The 20543-nt window shown below is 50.4% G+C and overlaps 1 protein-coding gene and 1 pseudogene across 9 annotated transcripts in view; both read right to left on the reverse strand.

Moving 5' to 3' along the window:
- Nucleotides 1-7554: 7554 nt before the first annotated feature.
- The window catches only part of LOC139186838 (liprin-alpha-1-like), a 63582-nt gene continuing 50593 nt past the window's right edge, over nucleotides 7555-20543 (reverse strand). For 4 of the 9 annotated variants that reach the window (XM_070802189.1, XM_070802187.1, XM_070802188.1 and 1 more), the window contains 5 exons: nucleotides 15980-16202; nucleotides 11014-11094; nucleotides 10226-10377; nucleotides 9950-10041; nucleotides 7565-9383 (listed from right to left, as the gene is read on the reverse strand). In XM_070802189.1, the coding sequence (XP_070658290.1) occupies nucleotides 9052-9383; nucleotides 9950-10041; nucleotides 10226-10377; nucleotides 11014-11094; nucleotides 15980-16202 (880 nt within the window). In that variant the 3' untranslated portion in view covers nucleotides 7565-9051. Of the gene's footprint in view, nucleotides 9384-9949; nucleotides 10042-10225; nucleotides 10378-11013; nucleotides 11095-15979; nucleotides 16203-20543 lie in introns of those variants that run through there. The other 5 variants (XR_011570433.1, XR_011570432.1, XR_011570431.1 and 2 more) reach the window with 3 other exon arrangements.
- Nucleotides 16132-19322, reverse strand: LOC139186839 (liprin-alpha-1 pseudogene; annotated as a pseudogene).

Genomic DNA, 20543 nt, shown 5'->3' on the forward strand with positions numbered 1-20543 from the left:
GATTCGGCAGTGAGAAGGTTTCCTGATGTTTGGAAACTTCTCTCTTTTTAAGATTCCCTTCCCGGGACGGAACTCCGTCCCTCCCTCTTTTGTCTCTTTTTTTTTGTTTTTAATATTTTTTCCTACCTCCTTTCGAAGAGTTGGGTTGCTTTTCTGGGTGCCTGATGTCCTCTGCCGGCATTCAGAAGTTGTTTTGTGGAATTTACTCGACGTTTAAATGCTCTTTTGATGAATTTGTGGGGGAGAAAGTGTTCTCCCCGTCCTACTCCTCCGCCATCTTGGCTCCTCCCACACCAATGCCTTTTAAAGACAAGTTATTTTGAGACCCACTGAAATCATTTTCATTTAATACGAGTCTTTGACTATCTAGTACTAATATTCTTCTATGAGCTAAGAATACAGTGATAAATTAGACAAAGTTCCAGTTTTTATATAATTTAAATTATTTTGTGAGGAAGCAAGGAATTATATTTATCAAGAGTTTTAAAAAAAGAGATAATCTTAATAGTGTTAAGTAGGGTGACATATAATGTGCCAATTTAGGATGTAAAATAGAGGTAACTATAGAATTTGCTTGATTAAGTGGTTTCTAATGAAATCACAAAATTGGTGTAGGGTGTGTGGGTGGGTTTTGCAGTGCTGGCACAGAGTCAATGTTAAATAAATATCAATTAAATAAAAATCTGGAAAGTGAACAATGTGCTATAATTTTGAAGGAATAATACAATAAATAATCATCCTTTAGTCAGGTAATTCATGATAAAACTGAAGAACAAATCATTTTTATGAGTGGACTCATAATCCTTTTTGACTTTTAAGTTAGTTAAGTTGCTCAGTAGTATCTGATTCTTTGCGACCCCGTGGACTGTAGACCACCAGGCTCCTCCATCCATGGGATTCTCCGGGCAAGAATACTGGAGTGGGTTGCCATTTCCTTCTCCAGGGGATCTTTCTGACTCAGGGATCAAACCCAGGTCTTCTGCATTGCAGGCAGATGCGTTAACCTCTGAGCCACCAGGGAAGCCCTTTTGACTTTTAAGAGGAAATAATTCCTTCATGTGAAATACTCCATGAAACTTTCATATTTCTTAAACAATATTTGAAGCATCTCTAGGTTAATATATTGACAACTATGCTTTTCCTGTTTGTCTATATTTCTCTTGCAAGATTATTTCCTCTTTCAAAATATATTAACATTCAGAAGTTATTTGAGTTCCATCTTATCAGACTGTAATTATAGTTGCCTAGTTTGGAAATAATATACTGAGAAATGGGCTCCACTAATTCCAAATTAGTTCCCCTAAACACAATGCAATAAACAAGATGGAGCACTTCTTCCCGTAATTTCTTAGAGAATTCACCCACACAGTCTGCATGTGGAGTAGAGTTCCCTTTGGTCCACATCTTCTCTAGCATTTGTTATTGATAGACTTTGCAATGAGGACCATTCGGATTCGAGGAAGTGGTCCCTCCTTGTAATTTGCAGTTGAGTCGCTCCAATCATTAGTGTTATGGAGCAAGATGAACTTTTGGAAATGCAGATGCAATTCTATCACCTCCCTGCCACAACTGCTCTTGGATTTTCCCATCATATTGAATATATGATCACATCCCTTCATTGCTTGTTCCCGAAGTTTGTCTCTGATGCCTTTTCACTGGAATGCCCTCTGCACTCTGGCTTCCATCCCATAGGGCATTTTTCATTTCTAGAATGTCCTAGGTTTCCCTGGTCACATAGCCTTCCAAGATGCTATTTTCCCTGCGTGAAATTCTTCCTGCATCTTAACCCTGGTTTACGTAGGTTCAACCTACGGATCTCAAACCAATTGTTACTCTGAAAAGCCTTTCCTGACACCCAGGTTTTGGTGAGGGAAGAGGTCCCACTATAAGTTTGCAAAGGATCTGGCTGTGATGTATCATTAAATTCCTCTCAGTGAAAGCAGGAACTCTGTGTCTTCTTCTCTCCACATTCTATTTCCAGAAATTTATTACACGCCTCCTAGCTCATCGTAGGTGCTCAGTATTTACTTAGTGTGTGAAAGACAGAAAAGATCTTGGAGGCCTCAAGGTGTCACTTGGCTCGGCACTTTTGATCTCCTTGTATATTTGGCGATTGAATTCTTTCTTTCCTGGGTTGATGTGTACACTATAATCAAGGCAAAATATAAGGCATTAATACATATCCATAAATATAGTTTCTTGCTTTCAAGGAACTCGTACCGCAGATTTCTACAAGTTAGGGCTTTTCAAAAGCTCTAGAAGTATGTGAACGTTCAGTATGATTCATTTTCACTTCAAAGAAAAATCGTTGGACTTCCATAGCAAAGGTGGAGACCTTCCAACGTTGAGTCCAATACTTATACCTTGACCATTTCAGGCAAGTCTTGTGGTTCCTTCTGGAGGTGTGTGGCACTTGCAGAAATGTGAAAATTTTCCAATGTCCTCAGACTTTGCTGTCATTTGCAATCATCAAGAAAGCTTCCAGGTCTCCCACCACACACAGTCAGTAGCCAACGGAGTGCATTCCAGGAATATGCGTTGTTAACCAGCATCACCGTTGATACTGTTGCTGCACACTCAATGCAGTGGGCAGGGCCAGGATTGTCCTCTGGGTCTCATGTGGAATGGAGAGAAGGGCTTCCCCCACGCCCACAGAGCCCAACACCCCCACCCGCTGTTCACAGCCTTGTGACTAGAAACGGTCCCCAAAACAAGAATCAGACAAACCAGAGAAGCCCAATGATAGTCCTTGAGATGAAGGAACTAAGCAGCTGGTTGAGAAGGCACCAAGGGGAAAGGTTGCTCTTCTTGTCTGCCACTCTACTCCTTTCTTCCTGGACGCCTTAGGGGTTCGTCATGGAGATTTGAAATAAAGTGCACAAAAGTCATATGTGTTGAATCAAGATTTTGCATTTAACCATCTCTCAAAAAGGAAGAGAGCTTCACCTGCACATGTTTCTTTCAAAAACGTCAACTGCTTTTCAATTCTGGGGTTTCTCTCTTGCCTTGTTCAAGTAGTCTTAAGAGTAAAAATCGACGAAAACTACATAAAGATTCAAAGATACCAACAAAGGACACCTTCTGTTTCTGAAATCATCTTTCCATTTAGTAGAACACGAGCTCTATTCTTTGTATTTGGCCTAGGGAATTAGCAATGTCCTTGTTCAGATGGCAAGGCATCCGCCCGCAGGAGATTGGGGTTTGGTCCCTGGGTCGGGAAGATCCCCCCCCGCCCCGCCCCGGAGAAGGAAATGGCAACCCACTCCAGTATTCTCGCCTGGGAAATGCCACGGACAGAGGAGCCTGATGGGCCACAGTCCATGGGTCGTATCAAAGTTGGGCTCAACCCAGCAACTAGGAACAGAAGTATTTCCAAAGACCACACTCAAGTGTGTGTGTGTGTGTGTGTGTGTGTGTGTGTATCTCCTCTTGCCGTCTTGGAGTCTGTCTCGGAATCTTCATGTATTTCTGCCTCTGTATCTCCTGACAGCCGGCCGCCGGCCCGTTCGTCTGGCCCTGGCCTCTGCCAGGTGCTCTGCCTCTGGCTGAGGAGCTTGCGCAGGCCAGCTGTCTCCCTTGGCGTGGGTGCGTGCGAGTGTCTGTCTGTGTGCCTGCCTGTGGCTCGTCTACTCTCTCACGAAGGTCGAGTGCTTGGCGGGCGGCGTGGGGGCAAAAGGGGGCCTCGGTAGTGCGAACCGGCGGGGCTGAGGCGCTCTGGTCGACCGTGCCTCCGTGGCTTCCGGTGGGTTTGGGCAGCAGGCAGGTGCCCGGGAAGTTGGGCACTCAAGTTTCGCTGCGCCTAGGCCCGCAGGATGTTCAAAGGTCCCTGGGCCGCGGGGGTTGGGAACCGGGGGGCCCCGAAGACCGACACCTCCAGGGCCCCGCGGGCCTGAGCAGCGAATGGGATCGGGGGTGGCCCCGCTCAGCGAGCGCGGCCGGGTCTGGAGTGGCCGGGGGTGGGACGGCGCCGAGACCTCCGCACCCCTCAGCCCACACCCCAGGTCCCGCGCGCACGCACGCATGCCCTCCCGGTCACTGGGTGGTCCTGGAAGCCCTTCGGGCCCCCGGGCCCGGGCAGACGCTTGCTGGTCTGGTGTTGGCAGTGTTCGGGGGGCGGGCCGGCGTCAGCAGGCTGGAGTCAGGTCGGGGGTCATGCGGCTCAAATACAGCACGCCCCCCGACGAGAGGTGCGGCCCGTTGGCCCGACCTGCAGGTCGGAGCGAAAGGGAGGCGAAGTGCAAGGCTCTTAGGGCGCCCGGCGCCAACCGCTTCAGTCTCCGGACATATCAGCCTGAAGGCGCTAGATCTTGTCTGCTCTCAGAAGTTAAGCAGGGTCGGGCCTGGTTAGTATCTTGGATGGGAGACCACCTGGGAATCCCGGGTGCTCGAGGCTTTTTGCCTGCCAGAAGAGGTCGTTTAGCCCCACCCCCTCCGACCTCCCGCGTCCCAATTCTTGGATCCCCCCCGCAGCCCCAGCCCCTCCCAGGGCGGGGGGAGTGGGTGGCCCGGGCCCTGGCTCCCGCTGCAGACCTGGGTTGCCTCCACGCTGCCCGCGAGCCCCTCCGCATTCGCATTCGACTTCCAGGACACCAGACGACAGGCAGTCCCTTCTCCATCTGGGGCTCCTTTGGCTTGCCTCAGGCAATCCCGGGGCTTGCACCGACTCCAGCCAGAGCCCCATCCCCCACCCCACCCCCTGCCTAGCAGGCGATCACGCGCGCGCACGCACAGATAGATGTGCCCAAACGGGGCATCTATCTTGTTCACTTATACTGTGGGTGGATCTATGCCTGGGAGTGGGACTGCTGAACCATAGGCTACTTCCACTTTTAGTTCCTTCGGGAACCTCCATATTCTTGTCCATACCGGCTCCACCAACTCCCATTCCTACTCACCATGGAGGAGAGTTCCCTTTGCTCCACATCTTCTCCAGCATTGGTTATTGACAGACATTGCAGTGAGGCCCAATCGGACTCATGTGAAGTGGTCCCTCCTTGGAGTTTGGAGTTGAGTCTCTCCAGTCATTAGTGATGTGGAGCAAGATGACCTTTTGGAAGTGCAGATGCAATTCTGTCACCTCCCTGCTCCAATGGCTCTTGTATTTTCCCATCATATTGAAGATACGACCACTTCTCTTCAGGCTTGCTCCTCACGTTCTTCTCTGATGTCTTTTGCCTGGAATGCCCTCTGCACTCTTTGGCTTCCATCCCATAGGGCATTTTTCGTTTCTTGAATGTCCTAAGTTTCCCTGGTCACATAGCCTTCCAAGATGCTATTTTCCCTGCCTGAAATTCTTCCTGCATCTCAACCCTGGTTTACCTAGGTTCACCCTATGGACCTCAATGCAATGGTTCCTCTGAAAAGCCTTCCCTGACACCCAGGTTTTGGTGAAGGAAGAGGCCCCTCTATAATTCTCACAGGATCTGCCTGTGATGTATCATTAGAGTCGTCTCAGTGAAAGCAGGAACTCTGTGTCTTCTTCTCTCCACATTCTATTTCCAGAAGCTTATTACTTGCCTCCTAGCTCTTTGTAGGTGCTCAGTATTTACATAGTGTGTGAAAGATAGAAAAGCTCTGGGAAGCCTCAAGGTGTCTCTTTTGATCTCTTTGTATATTTGTCGATTCAATTCTTTCCTTTCCTGGGTTGATGTGTACACTATATTTGAGGCACAATCTACGGCATTAAGACACATCCATAAATATAGGTTCTTGCTTTCAAGGAACTCGTACCGCAGATTTCTACAAGGTGGGGGTTTTCAAATGCTCTAGAAGAATGTGAACGTTCAGTATGCTCCATTTTCATTTCAAAGAAAGATCGTTTGACTTCCATAGCAAAGGTGGAGACCTTCCAACGTTGAGTCCAATACTTATACCTTGACCATTTCAGGCAAGTCTTGTGGTTCCTTCTGGAGGTGTGTGGCTCTTGCAGAAATGTGAAGATCTTCCATCGTCCTCAGACTTTGGTGTCATTTGCAATCATCAAGACAGCTTCCAGGTGTAGGTTCCAGACCACCACCACACACAGTCAGTAGCCAACGGAGTGCATTCCAGGAATATGCGTTGTTAACCAGCATCACCCTTGATACTGTTGCTGCACACTCAATGCAGTGGGCAGGGCCTGGATTATCCACTGGGTCTCATGTGGAATGGAGAGAAGGGTTTCCCCCCCACACACACACCATCCCCTCTGTTGACAGCCTTGTGACTAGAAACGGTCCCGAAACAAGAATCAGACAAACCAGAGAAGCCCAGATGGTAGTCCTTGAGATGAAGGAACTAAGCAGCTGGTTGAGATGGCTCCAAGGGGAAAGGTTGCTCTTTCTGTCTGCCCCTCTAGTCCTTTCTTCCTGGATGCCTTAGGGGTTCATCATGGAGATTTGAAATAAAGTTCACAAAAGTCTTATGTGTTGAATCAAGATTTTGCATTTAACCATCTCTCAAAAAGGAAGAGAGCTTCGCCTGCACATGTTTCTTTCAAAAATGCCAGTTGCTTTTCAATTCTGGGGTTTCTCTCTTGCCTTGTTCCAGTAGCCTTAATAGTAAAAATCAACAAAAACCACATAAAGATTGACAGATACCAACAAAGGACAGCTTCTGTTTCTGAAATCATCTTTCCATTTAGTAGAACACAAGCTCTATTCTTTGTATTTTGCCTAGGGAATTAGCAATGTCCTTGTTCAGATGGCAAGGCATCGGCGCGCAGGAGACTGGGGTTTGATCCCTGGGTCGGGAAGATCCCGCCGGAGAAGGAAATGGCAACCCACTCCAGTATCCTCGCCTGGGAAATGCCACGGACAGAGGAGCCAGATGGGCCGCAGTCCATGGGTTGTATTAAAGTTGGGCTCAACCCAGCAACTACGAACACAAGTATTTCCAAAGACCACACTCAAGTGTGTGTGTGTGTGTGTGTGTGTGTGTGTGTATCTCCTCTTGCCGTCTTGGAGTCTGTCTCGGAATCTTCATGTATTTCTGCCTCTGTATCTCCTGACAGCCAGCCGCCGGCCCGTTCGTCTGGCCCCGGCCTCTGCCAGGTGCTCTAGCTCTGGCTGAGGAGCTTGTGCAGGCCAGCTGTCTCCCTTGGCATGGGTGCGTGCGAGTGTCTGTCTGTGTGCCTGCCTGTGGCTCATCTGCTCTCTCAGGAAGGTCGAGTGCTTGGCGGGCGGCGTGGGGGCAAAGGGGGGCCTCGGTAGTGCGAAGGGGCGGGGCTGACGCGCTCCAGTGGACTGCGCCTCCATGGCTCCAGGTGTGTTTCAGCACCAGGCAGGTGCCCAGCAAGATGGGCGCTCAAGATTCATTGTGCCTAGTCCCGAAGGAGGTTTAGAGTCCAGCGGGCCGCGGGAGTCAGGTCACGGCAGGTCCCGAAGATCGACACCTCTAGGGCGGCGTGGCCCTGATCAGAGAAACGGATTGGGGGCAGGCCCTGCTCAGCGAACGCAGCCGGGCTTGGAGTGGCTGGGGGTGGGAATGGGCCAAGACCTCCGCACCCCTCAGCCTACCCCCCAGGCCCCACGCGCAATCACGCCCACCCTCCCCGTCACTGGGATGTCCTGGAAGCCCTTCGGGCCCCCGGGCATGGCCTGGCGATTCCTGGTCTGGTTTTGGCGGTGTTTGGTGGCGGGCTGGCGTCAGCAGGCTGGTGTCCTTTCGCAGGCCGTGCACCTCAAGTACAGCACGCCCCCCAAGGAGAGGTGCGGCCTGTTGGCCTGACCTGCAGATCAGAGTGAAAGGGTGGCGACGAGCAAGGCTCTTAGGGCGCCCCACAGCAACCGCCTCTGTCTGGCTGTCGCAGTTTCCGCGGGGTGGCATGTGTTTTCCTCTTTATAACCCGTGCTTGCTGCTCTTCCAGTTTAACTTAGAAGCAGCCCTTATTTTCTGCATTTCTAGTTGTCACCATTCACTGGGGCTTTCCATGTGGTGCTTGGGATAAAGATCCTGCCTGCCCGTGCTTCAGATAACAAGCGATGTGGGTTCGATCCGTGGGTCGAGAAGATGCCCTGGAGGAGGGCGTGGCCACCCACTCCAGTATTCTCGCCTGGAGAATCCCATGGACAGAGGAGCTAGTGGGCTACAGTCCCTGGGGTCGCAGAGTCAGACACGACTGAAGCAGGTTAGCACACACTCAGGTTTTAGTTCAGCCACTCAGGTGTGTCCGACTCTTTGCCACTCCGTGGACTGCAGCACTCCAGGCTTTCCTGTCCTTCAGTATCTCCTGGAATTTGCTCCAACTCATGTCCATTGAATCATCATGCCACAGAACCATCTCATTCCGGTGGCATCCACCAGAGAGGTGGCTGGGGTTTGGCAAAGTGCCTGGTCTTGCTGCGTGGGTGTGAACCTGCCCTCACCACTCCCTGACCGTGTGACCGTCACCGTGTCCTCCTCTGTAAATTTGGAGGGGGCAACACGTGCTTGGGAAGGGGCACACACAGCATCTTGTATATAATCAATGCACCATCCATTGCAGCATTGTATATATTAATAACAGGGATCACATTTAATAACCTGCTCCTTTTTCTCTCTTGTCACTTAACTGTGCTCCAGATCACATCTGCTTTACTTACCCCCGTAAATCCCACACCCAGCACAAACAAGACTCAACAAATTTGTGGCTGAAGAGGCAGGAACATACCCTGTCTTCAAGGAGATGAAGCCAAGCGAGATGAGGGCCTAATGATAACCCTGTGTGATGAGGGGACCTCAGGAGGACCTGCATGGCTGTGGGGTGGGGTAGGGGCATGGGCAGATGAGCTCCTGGATGGGGAGGTGGCAGGAAGGAGGGCGGGCTGTTCCTTGTGGGGTGTCCACAGATTGTACTTCACCCCTCACTGATGAGCACTTAGGCAGTTTCCAAACACATGTCACTGTTAGGAGGAAACAATCATTGCCTAGCTCCTACTCAATTGATTTCGTACAATATGTTTCTAGCATTGGAGTACAATCATCTGCTTTATTCATTCCATGCTCCGTCCATCCACCCATCCAGCCAGCCATCTGTTCATCCAACCATCCACTCACTAATCAATCCATCCGTCCACTCATTAACTCATCTGATCATCTCAGACCCATTGAGAAGACAGACGCCTCTTCCACTCCTGCTCCTAGGAGGACCCCCAGCGTGAGTGACTGGAGCCTTGTGGGGACAACAGGGGAGACACAGAAGGGAGATGCCTGCAGGCCCTCCTCCCTCTGAAAGGTGAAGCACCCACCTGGTCCTAATGCCTCCTTGTTGGGGTCTTCAGGCCGGCCCTTTTCCTTCTTGCGAAACAAGAGGCTGATGGAGGACTTAATTGATGCCCTTTTTCTTTGGGGCTTTGTGCAGCGAGTCCTGCCTGCTCGTGCCGCTGCTGGGGTTGTTCCCGGGGCTGTCCTGAGAGCCTGTCGAGCTTTAGGGAGAGAAAAGGACCTTTAACTGGCACCCTTGTACAAACACACACCCCTCCACAAGATCTACTGATAGAAATGGGCACCCAGCAACACCCACACCTCAACCTCGAAGCAGACAGTGGAGTCTCCTTCACCAAACACACTCCACACAAGCAATGCAGGCTCCGAGACACAGAGAACCACCCCAGGAAGTTGAGATTCTCTGCCTCGAGCTCTCCCCTGAGGAGGGCTGGACTCCAGGCCAGCTGGTGCAGAGGGCACTCCGACCCTCCATCAGGGTCGCTGCTCAGCAGGTGAAAACGCTCAAGCAGAAGGCAAGCTCCCCTGCTCTGGGCAGTTCCCCCCACCTCCTGCAGGGTGACTGTCCCCGGCCATGGCAGGAGAGCGACGGTCACCGTGCAGGTCTGCTGGCCAAGTGACCACATGTGTCCTCCATCGAGTGCTGCCTGGCTCAGGACGGGAGCTTAGGTGGTGGTCTCAATGAGGACAGTGTCAGTCACAGGAGGGGACAGAGTCTCCTGAGAGGAGACCCCTGAGGAAAAGGGAGGGACCCTCAAGAGCGAACCTGAGAGGCACAGGGCCATCACTGTCAGGAACATGCCCCGGGCCGGGCAGACCTCTACCAAGATCAGGAAGAAAGCTCCCACAGGAGTCAATCTGTAGAGAAGGACGTTTTCTAAAATCACTGAGGTCACTGAGCTCTTCTTCCCCAGCACCTGAAGTTCACCACTAAACACAGGCACTAAACCCAAGGGTATTCCTTTAAAATCATCCTTGCAACTCCTTCAAGACAAGAGGCGCAGGGCTCCTGAAACTGATGACGGGCACACAGGCCGCTTACTTGTGGGCGTCCCTGAGGTCCTCATGGGTGGCTGTGTGCAGCGCCCCCGTGTGCAGGCGGCCCAGCCGAAGGGACAGCGGTAAGGCGGGGGTCGAGGTTTCACATTTGATGGTGGTCTTGTCATCTCCTACCTCTTCCCGTATAGCTGGCAGCTGAGGGAGTGAGGTAAGTGTCCAATTGGCTAACAATAGACTGTTTTGAAAATGGCAATCACATAGGCGTTACATTATAACCAGAAACTTATTTGAAAATCTATTAGCTATGCTTTCCCCCAAGTACAAAAAAAACCCCCTTGTTCTAGCTTAATGCCATCTTAAAGGACTGTCTTGTTCAAGAGAAGCAGGGCTATGGGGCAGCGAGAGCATCCGATTGAGTGCAGAGACCATGGATGGGAGCCTTCCTGCAGCTGGGCTCTGCCCTCTCTGGAATCCAGCGACCAGATGGCCCTGCCGGGCAGGACAGCAGAGCGACGCCAGCACCGTGGACCCTGCATGGCATGAACTGCCCTGATGAAAGGACTGTGCTCATTGCCAGATGCTGCTCAGAAGCACCACAGCTAGAGTATGAAACCTCTCAGCAAAGCCATCCAGACCTTTCTGTTTGAAGGAGAAAAAGACACAGCTTGTGCCACCACCCAAGATCATTTGTAATGATGATGCAGGTTACTGGAACCCATGACAACAAGAGAAACACAGAAAAGGTACCTAACCCCTCCACGCGATCACCATGTGCCTGGATCGTATTTCTCGGTAACATACAGACTCGGGGCTACTCACTGAAGTACTTACACGCAGTTCGAGTGTCATTCGCTCACAGTGGTTTCCGTAAAGCACCCCCTGGTCTTCACTAAGAGATGATCTTGTATCACCCTAGTGGGGTGGGAGGTTCAAAAGGGAGGAGATATATGGGTACCTATGGCTGATTCATGTTGAGGTTGGATAGAAAAGAAAATTCTGTAAAGCAATTATCTTTCAACTAAAAAATAAACAAATTAAAAAAAAAAAAAAGAGAGAGATGATCTCTCCTGGACTCCCAGCGTTTCTGCTGGTCCTGGGTGTGAGGACAGGAAAGACAGTGGTGGCAACAGTGTGGGGAACAGATTAACCCCTCAGGGTCCAGACAGGTCTCACTGACACATCTGGGTGTGTGGTTAAGCCAGGGGAGGTTTTAGGAGACATGCATGGCATGTATTTTTATAAACAATGAGTGTGTTGTTTTAACCAACTAACCTGTGCCTTTTTAGTGGGATTCTGTAAAGAATACTGATCCCGTGCAGTCCCACGGGAGCTTGGTGACAACAAAGTGACAGTGCAAAATACAGCTGAGCTCGTTTAACAGCAGCTGGATAAACTGGGCACCCTCTCCTGAGCTCTAACAAGAACCCTCAGACAACAGAAGGCTACAAAGGCTAGAAATTATCCACATGGAACTGAACAGGGATCGATCTCAAATTCAAGTTAAAATAAGCATTTATAAAAATCAGAAAACAGCAACGAACAGAGCAGGGAAGTGACACACCTGGGTTGACTATGGACTCAGTGGAGACAAACACCTGCCTCAAAGTCAGGGACTGTGGCCAGCCCCTTCGCCTGGGCCTTCTCCTGAGGAAGGCCTCTGGGTCCACAGCCTGGCTGCCCTACCCAGGATGGGAGCCACACCACTGGTGCCCACATGGCCAGGATGGGCAGCACCGTGTCCACTTAACAGGAGGGCAAAGCAGGCCACAGAGCAGGCGAGTGGCACACCCAGGTCACCAACCCCAGGGGGACAGCGCTGGTCTGCTGTGCCCAGGAGAAGGGCTCCTGGGCACTGAGCTGCCTGAACTGGAGCACAGCCACCCCAGTCCTGCGGGAAGGCCCAGGAGTGCTCGGTCAGTGGGCTGGGAGCAGGAGAGGGACAAGGAAGGCCAGCCCTTGGGGCACTGGACTCCAACAACAGGGGCTCATCCAAGTGACCCGAGGGGAGAGGCAGCGAGCTCCCTCCTGATGCTCTCTCCATCAGGGATGCCGTGATGGACACGAGAGCCTCTGGAGGAAAGGTGGCTGGACAGCACCATGGTTAAGTGTCCAGGCTCTGATCAGACCAGTCCGCACCGTGCTGCTGGGTGTGAGAGCCTGGGCAGGGTGCCCGGCCTCGCTAAGCCTCAGTGTCTATGTCTGCTGAATGGGGATAGCAGCAATCTGGATCTCACCTGGGGCTGAGATGACAGACTCGGAAAGCACGTGCCTGGCACACAGAGTCTCCTGGACACTGCTACCCACCATCATTAAATTGGCTTCCCGCAAATCTAACATCTATGGCTCTGATTCAGTCATTTCTTACATGAAAACTCCAAGCGGAAATTCCATGGTGGTCCAGAGGTTAAGACTTGGCACTTTCACTGCCGGGACACTGGTCTGATCCCTGCTTGGGGAACTAAGATCCCATAAGCTGTGTAGCATGGCCAAAAACATAAGTAAAGAACATTTTAAAAATAAGAAATAATACTATGTCTATTATAAACATGCATGAGATGATCAGAAGGCAAACAAGTGGGAGAAAGGCACACTGTTACAACTGTCCCAACGAATGACCTATTTCCAACAGAACCATCAGCACATTTTAAGTGGTGGGTGAGTTTCATCGCTTCCATTAAAACGTCAATTATTCACCAGGACATAATCACACAGTGTTCATTCATGTTAAACGATAAGGACTCTTTAATACTTCACAGAGAAACAAAGGCGTGCTACATTACTAAATAGTTTACCTTTCGACACTGCTTCCTTAAATCACTAGGCTGATAGATGCATGCAAAGAAATGAAGAGAAACCAGATTCATTGCGACTCTGAAGCTAAAATTTCAAGAATCCGTAGAGGCAAATACAGTAAAGCAAAAATGATGGCAAACATGTAAGTGACATGAAGATTTACAGAACATATGACTGGAAGCAGAACATTTTTTTTGACCACAGAAGATAAATAAGCTATTCAAGATTTACTAGAGAAACACTATAAATTATTACTCAGGAAGATACCATTCTATTACAACATCATGATTTATTAAAGCACAGCATTCTGTACAACAAAGGGCCTTAACAGGTGTCTATTCTCAGCCAAATTTCTCTATAAGTTAGTTTCTCTTAATCAAAAACATGTTATACTTTAAATTAGTAATTTAACTGATGAGGAAGTTACCATAATATCTATTTTAACATTGAACAAATCTAACCAGCTCTTGGACATTAATGTAAAATCCTGACATAGAATTTGATTTAAAACTTCTCAGAATAAATTCATTAAAGCAAGTTCCCTGTGATAATATGTAAGAATGAAAGCTAGCATAATAGCAGGTGCAGTCTTTACATTTTATTAACTATAGAAGATACTTTCTTAACGAGTCTAATAGAGACATTAACTGTGCAAAAGCTGATGAGATTTACAGTCTTAAATACAAGCACCAACACAGAAAGGATATTGTGTCAGTTCAGTTCAGTTCAGTCGCTCAGTCGTGTCCGACTCTTTGTGATCCCATGAATCGCAGCACGCCAGGCCCCCCTGTCCATCACCAACACTTGGAGTTCAACCAAACTCATGTCCATCGAGTCGGTGAAGCCATCCAGCTATCTCATCCTCTGTCGTCCCCTTCTCCTCCTGCCCCCAATCCCTCCGAGCATCAGAGTCTTTTCCAGTGAGTCAACTCTTCACTTGAGGTGGCCAAAGTACTGGAGTTTCAGCTTTAGCATCAGTCCTTCCAATGAACACCCAGGACTGATCTCCTTTAGAATGGACTGGTTGCATCTCCCTGCAGTCCAAGGGACTCACTCTCAAGAGTCTTCTCCAACACCACAGCTCAAAAGCATCAATTCTTCAGCGCTCGGCTTTCTTCACATCCCAACTTTCATATCCAAACATGACCACTGGAAAAACCATAGCCTTGACTAGATGGACCTTTGTTGGCAAAGTAATGTCTCTGCTTTTTAATATCCTATCTAGGTTGGTCATTAACTTTCCTTCCAAGGAGTAAGCGTCTTTTTAATTTCATGGCTGCAATCACCATCTGCCATGATTTTGGAGCCCGCAAACATAACGCCTGACACTGTTTCCCCATCTATTTCCCATAAAGTGATGGGACCAGATGCCATGATCTTAGTTTTCTGAATGGTGAGCTTTAAGCCAACTGTTTCACTCTCCTTTTTCACTTTCATCAAGAGGCTTTCTAGTTCCTCTTCACTTTCTGCCATAAGGGTGGTGTCATCTGCATATCTAAAAGTCCATTAATTCTACACTTAAGAGGATCATTTCTTTATGTAAGCACAATCTCATTTATGAATTACACATGATATGTAGTTTAGGATCCATCTACATTATGCTTATACCTGCGTGTTGCTGCTGCTAAGTCCCTTCAGTCCTGTCCAACTCTGTGTGACCCCATGGACTGCAGCCTACCAGGCTCCTCCATCCATGGGATTTTCCAGGCAAGAGTACTGGAGTGGGTTGCCATTGCCTTCTCCTGTAAATGCATAGTGATACACCAATTCAAATTACTGCTATGGGGGAAAAACACCATTTAACGAGACAGGAAGACAAAGCACAAACCCGACTAAGGGGACTCACGCTGTGGACCACAGCACTGCTATGACCAGAGGAAGTGGGGGGACGGGGGAGGGGAGATGGATGAGTAAACTACAGCCTCGGGGGCTGGGGGGGTGGATCTGGATTGAGGACGACTAAGCAGACAACAGGATGAGACAGGAAATCAAAACCAATGATGAAAGCAGACACACTGTCAGAGAACTCCAACAGCAAGGAAAACATACAGAACTGTTCTTTTCATAAATATTCGGAAAGAAATCAAGCATGAAACCACAGAGAAATCGTCAAAGAATTTTAAATATCAACTAATTAGCCAATGATGCAAATTATAAAAACAGTGTCAAAAGACCACAAAATGGACTAGTTACCACTTCACAGGCCTCTAAAATGATTCACGGTTAATTTAATTATAAGCTGACTAACAATGCAGCTAACATGAAATGGGTGGTAACAGAAAAAAGAGATAATACAAGTCCAGTTACAAAGCAGAGTGTTGTACACGTGATTTCATGGGGTAAACAGCAATGCACTCACAACACCTAAGCTAAACACCCAAGAAAGCTGGAACATGTGCTTTAGAGCCGCACACTTTGTCACCAAAAGCCCTAGGTCGTCATCCCAGTTTTAGACTTGGAAAAGTGAGGCAGCCTGACATCTTCCCTGGGGCCCTGGGGCACTGGGCTTTTAACCTGGTTTCACACGCAGAGCTGGCCGGAGTGCGTGGCCAGGTCCATCAGCAAGCAGACCAGTGTAGATTCTTGGTTTTGTTCCCACCGCATGCCCTGTACCCTGTAGCCAGGCATTCCCAATGGAAAATGTGCTGCACGACTTTCCCACGCCATGACAGCTGCCTATAGTTACTTTCACAAAGCTGTCTGCTCCCTGAGAACAGAAACTTCCCTGCAGCTGCTGTGCCCAGCACAGGCCAGGCCCAACGTTACAGAGGCAGGCTCTGGCTGAGTTCATGATGACATGCTAAGTTGGTGGTCCAAATATCAAGACTAATTTGTCACTGTGCCATTGTGGAATGATTAAAGACTAGGCGGTTTAAAAACTTTTAGACCTCTGAGCGTAGCAAATGTACCTGATTTTCTTCTGGGTATAAAGAGAAAAATCAAAAAACAAACAAAAAACAGCGTGCTGGGGGAGGGATGCGGCAGGGAGGAGGCCGACACATACCAGAGTCATGATGCCCAGCTGGTCTCCCTCCTGTGCCGGGCTGTGCCGCCTCGTTCTGGGCTTGGGCAGGGGCGGGCAGGAGCCAGCATGCGAGGAGGTGGGAAGCAGGTTGAGGGAGCTCACTGATTTAAAACGACAGAGGCTGCCTAAGCTCCCCCTGCCCTCCCTGCTCTCAGTCTCCTCGGCCCGCTGCTCCGTGTTCTCCTTCTCTTCTTCGATCAACCTAAAATAGAATAAAATGCATCACCTGCCTTTGTCAGCAGAGGAACCTGTCTGGACAATAAATTTGGGCTGGCATTCTGTGTCATGATTAGCAAATTCCAGAAACAGTTGCTCAATGAACATCTCAGCCAAAAGGTTCTACGTTTCCTCTTTTGAATATTCTCAAACTTAGAATAACTTAGCGTTGAGTCTTACAAACTGGCCCTGATCATTCACGCTTGATTTCACTTATTTACTCTAACCTTCTGCAGGGACCCTGGTGGCAACTCTCTTCCTCTGAGGAGATACCTCAAGTTGACAACCCTTACTTCCCCTGCTCTCAGGGCAGAGATGCATGTCAGTGCCTCAAGTCTTTTCCACTGGGAATCAGGAACTCTGTATAATCAAAACAGCAATTCACGAACAAGCTGCAGTTTCTAAACACAAGTCTCCAGACCAGATGAAGTGCTGAGTTGATTTTTTTTTTTTTTTAAGGTTGTGTATATACAAACGCATCACTTGATGAAGTTCTCCACCAGCTTTGTGTGAGTTTCTGGGTTCATGTCAATGTGCTGCATTAACCTAGAATTCACAGTTTCTGCTCTTCTCCCCTAATGTGTGGTGGATGTTTTTATATAGCAGTTTAAATACACGATTATGCAAATAAAATGATTTTCAAATTAAAATACAAGATTCTTACAGACAGTAAACTCTCCAGCTTCACTTCTACTCATACATCTTGAAAGTTTTTCACTGTTGATTACAAGTTGATGGACAGAATTTACCATTTACATCAAGTCAACTTGTCAAATAAGGAAAAATCACTTTTACCTGACAACTTGCTGTAAAAATAAAAATATTAATATATAACCATTCCATACTTCCTGCAGGGATGCAGAAAGATCATCTTTCTGAGCTCGTCTCTGCTCAAACACGGCCCACAAAGCTGTCTGTCTTGGCGTCAAATGGGCAGGCGACACCACCTGCGTTTGCTGGTTGTCCCATTCACCCCCTGCCTTTCCCCGGGATCCCCGCACTCGGCCGACAGGAAAGGGCACCTCAGCCTGGGCTGACGTGGCGAGAACAGTCTGAGCAGCAGCTCTGCCTGGTCCTGTGCAGGGTCACCAGCCTGCGGCCACTCTGATCGTGGACTCGGGACACGGGCATAGCTGTGCAGGTGTGGCACCAGGCAGGCCTCGGGGCCCCCAGCCACCCGGCCGCACCCAGACCCAAGGCCCCCTGCTCACCACGAGGGAGGCCTTTGGATTCTATCCCGTTTTGAAAATTGTTATAACTGCCAAGATGGTGTCTAAAGAAAACATCTTAAATATACTGATGAGATGTGAAAAACTCAAACACATGTCCTTGGACCACTGTCTTACAACAAGCCAATCTTCACACTGCATTAAGTTAAAAAGGAAAATGCAGATCTGAGTGGGAATTTGCCAACCCCAAAACTCCAGCTTTCACCAGCTGGCTTTTCACCAGAACGTGGGGGGCTCCGAGGGACACAGGAGGGTGCAAGGGCCATAGGGGACACCGCCTCGGCACCTCACCCACCTTGGGGCTCAGAGCTGACGGGGAACACCCCACAACGCCCCGCCACAGAGTGCTGACACCACACCGTGGATAGAACGCCCTGGCTGACCGAGCTCTATAAGCAAGGGCAATCTAAAAACTGAAAATTCTTGAAGCAGACCTGAGGTCAGGTTTCTTGCTATGGAACACTCAGATGTCCCTAGAAGACAGCTCCTCAGAGAAACCGAGTTTCTGGGGAGCCGAGTTCGCAATCACCCACTGAATCTCTTCATTGATGGTGTCCAGCTTCTCCTGAAGCATCACAGTCAGAGTCTTGGCATTGGCCTGCCCGCTGGGCGACAGCTGAGTGGCCGAGCTGAAGAGGGTGACCCTGTCGCCCTCGTCGTCAGACACGCCCTCGTCACTCTCAAATGCCTGGGCCACGTCGGCCAGCATGCTCGCTTGCTCCGCGTGCTCCCAGTTCTGCTCCTTCAGGGTCTGCATCTGGGCACGAGAGGACCACGTCTCGTCAGCAACATTCAGGGCAGCTCAAGTCTATCAGGAACTGAACCCAATTTTACATGGAAACCCTGACTGTGGATAAATGGGCCATGTTCATGAGACACTGCCATCTCTTAATCGAGCAGGACTGAAGAAACGGGCAGGGGGAGAATCCAGTTCCTAGATGGCCTGGTGACACCCAGGACGGCAGGCATTCTATGAGGTTATTCAAAAGGGTGGGCTGATGGAGTCAGAGACAGAAACTGAAAATTACAAAAATACATCCATGCCTCCATCAGCCAGGCTGGAGGAAAATAAGAAAAAAGAACCCTTCAGCTCGGCAGCCACTGGGTCCCTATCAGCGGTCACCTCTGGTACCAGTTCACCAGAGAGTGCCATCCTCGCAGGCTTCCAGCCCTCCATTTCCCAGGCTGGTCTGAACACCCACAGACAGGAGCGAGCAGGGTCAGCCAGGAGACAGGAGGGCCAGCCCCCCTGCGGCTCTCCTCTCTGGGCACAGGCCCTCGGGCTGTTCTGGGGGACGGCCCCTCGCACCACAAGTGTGGCTCTGTCATCAGAGACACACGGGAGAGGGCCCACGGGGCCCCGTCCCGCCCTCCAGCTCTCACACCTCACACCCTTCTCTCTGAAAACGTCCCCCCTGCCACACTGTCACCCAGGTCCTGCCTTCTTTCCCAAACATGACCTCAAAGGGACTGAGGGGCAGCCTCGAGGTGCTGGCTTGCTGGCTCCCTGTCCCCTGTGGCCAGTGCCCTCGCCTCCTGTCTTCATCACAACCCCACCCCAGGCCTGGGCTACCCCCTTCGCTGGCTCCAGGACCACCTGCCATCATTCCTGCTCCGCTCTAGCAAACCAGCTGCCTATGGGTTCACCCCCATCAGCCCGGTCAGCAAATCCTCTCCCTTCTCTCGCCTTCCAATAGCACAAGGGGAACCAGCAGAGTCCTCCTCCAGGGCTCCCTGCAGCACCCACTGTGGGTCTCTGAAAGCTCCCTGGGAGCAGCCTCTATGGTCCCCTCCCGCCCGGCTCCTAGCTCTCTGCCAGCAGGCGGTGGGTGTGCCCCAACCTGCAGGGCAGCTCCCCGGGGGTTTGAAGAACCCATGTTACCAAGCCCCCTCCCCTCTTTGCCCTCCCCCACACCCGCCCCAGCATGTCTCTCCCTGGGATCCAGGCCCTGCCCTCCCTGCAGTTATTCCTGTCGCTTGCACCCCTTCTCAACCTTGGAATGCAGGGTTCCCCACAGCTCTACCCTTGCACCCCATCTCTCTCCACGGGCACCCACCTGGTGACTTTACCGTGCTCGTGGCTTTCAATGCCACCTGTATGCCCACGACCCCAAGTCCACCCTGAGCTGAGTGAGTCCTCTCCCGGATGCAGGCCGGAACACTCAGCTGCTCTCCTCACAAGTCCCTGGGACACCCCATGGGCTTGTCCACCTCAACAGGGCCAAGGCCCAGCTCTTAGCTCCCCGTCCCGGCAGCCCTCCTCACCTCAGGAAACAGGCTCTGGCCTCAAGCTGCTGAGGCCTGAGCCCGGGCTCCTCCCTGATGTGGCCCGCTCTCTCCCTTGTCCCCACTGGTTGACACGACCCTTTTTCTATCTCCAAGTGGCTACTTCTCTTCTTGCCTCGGGGTCTCTGGTTCAAGGTCACCCTCCTGGTGTCACTTTGCTGGCCACCCTGTTCACACACAATCGTCCCCTCCTCCTTGGACAACTCGGGCACTCTGGTCTCCTTTCCCTGCTCATTACTGTTCGACAGGCTGTGCGGGTTTAAAAAGGGGTCCACAAATTCTTCCCTCCTCCTCCCTTCAAGCGGCAGAAGGGGCAACTCCTGCTCAGCCCCTAAGCGAGGCAGGACTGTGCAGCTCACTCTTGCAAACAGAAGTGAAGGTGTGCGGCCTCGGGATCAGGGTGCAAAAGGCCCCGGGCTAAACCCCACGCTCTCACTCTTAGAGGGTGTTCCGAGGAGAGTCAGGCCATATGGGAAAGCCACACGGCAGGGACCTGGGCCTGTCCCCAGCAGCCAAGTGAATCTGAAAGCCTGCCATCCAGCCCTGGGGGGCCTTCCTGTGTCTGTGCCCTCAGGAGGCCCTGAACCAGGCCCGCCTGCTACAATGCACAGGCACTGTGGACCGTGAGCTGCTCCCTAGGAAGTCATTAAGCTTTGCAATGATTCGTTACGTAGCAGTGGATAAAGGACACACACGGTTTTTAATTCACTGCTGGAGTCCTACTTCTGACCATGTCTGGCCCAAACTAACTGCTCACTGAATATGGAAGCTCAAAACACAGACATGTATGAACAAACACATGGCATGAATGA

This window comes from Bos indicus, chromosome 14 (assembly GCF_029378745.1).
Source record: "Bos indicus isolate NIAB-ARS_2022 breed Sahiwal x Tharparkar chromosome 14, NIAB-ARS_B.indTharparkar_mat_pri_1.0, whole genome shotgun sequence".
Taxonomy (NCBI): Eukaryota; Metazoa; Chordata; class Mammalia; order Artiodactyla; family Bovidae; genus Bos; species Bos indicus.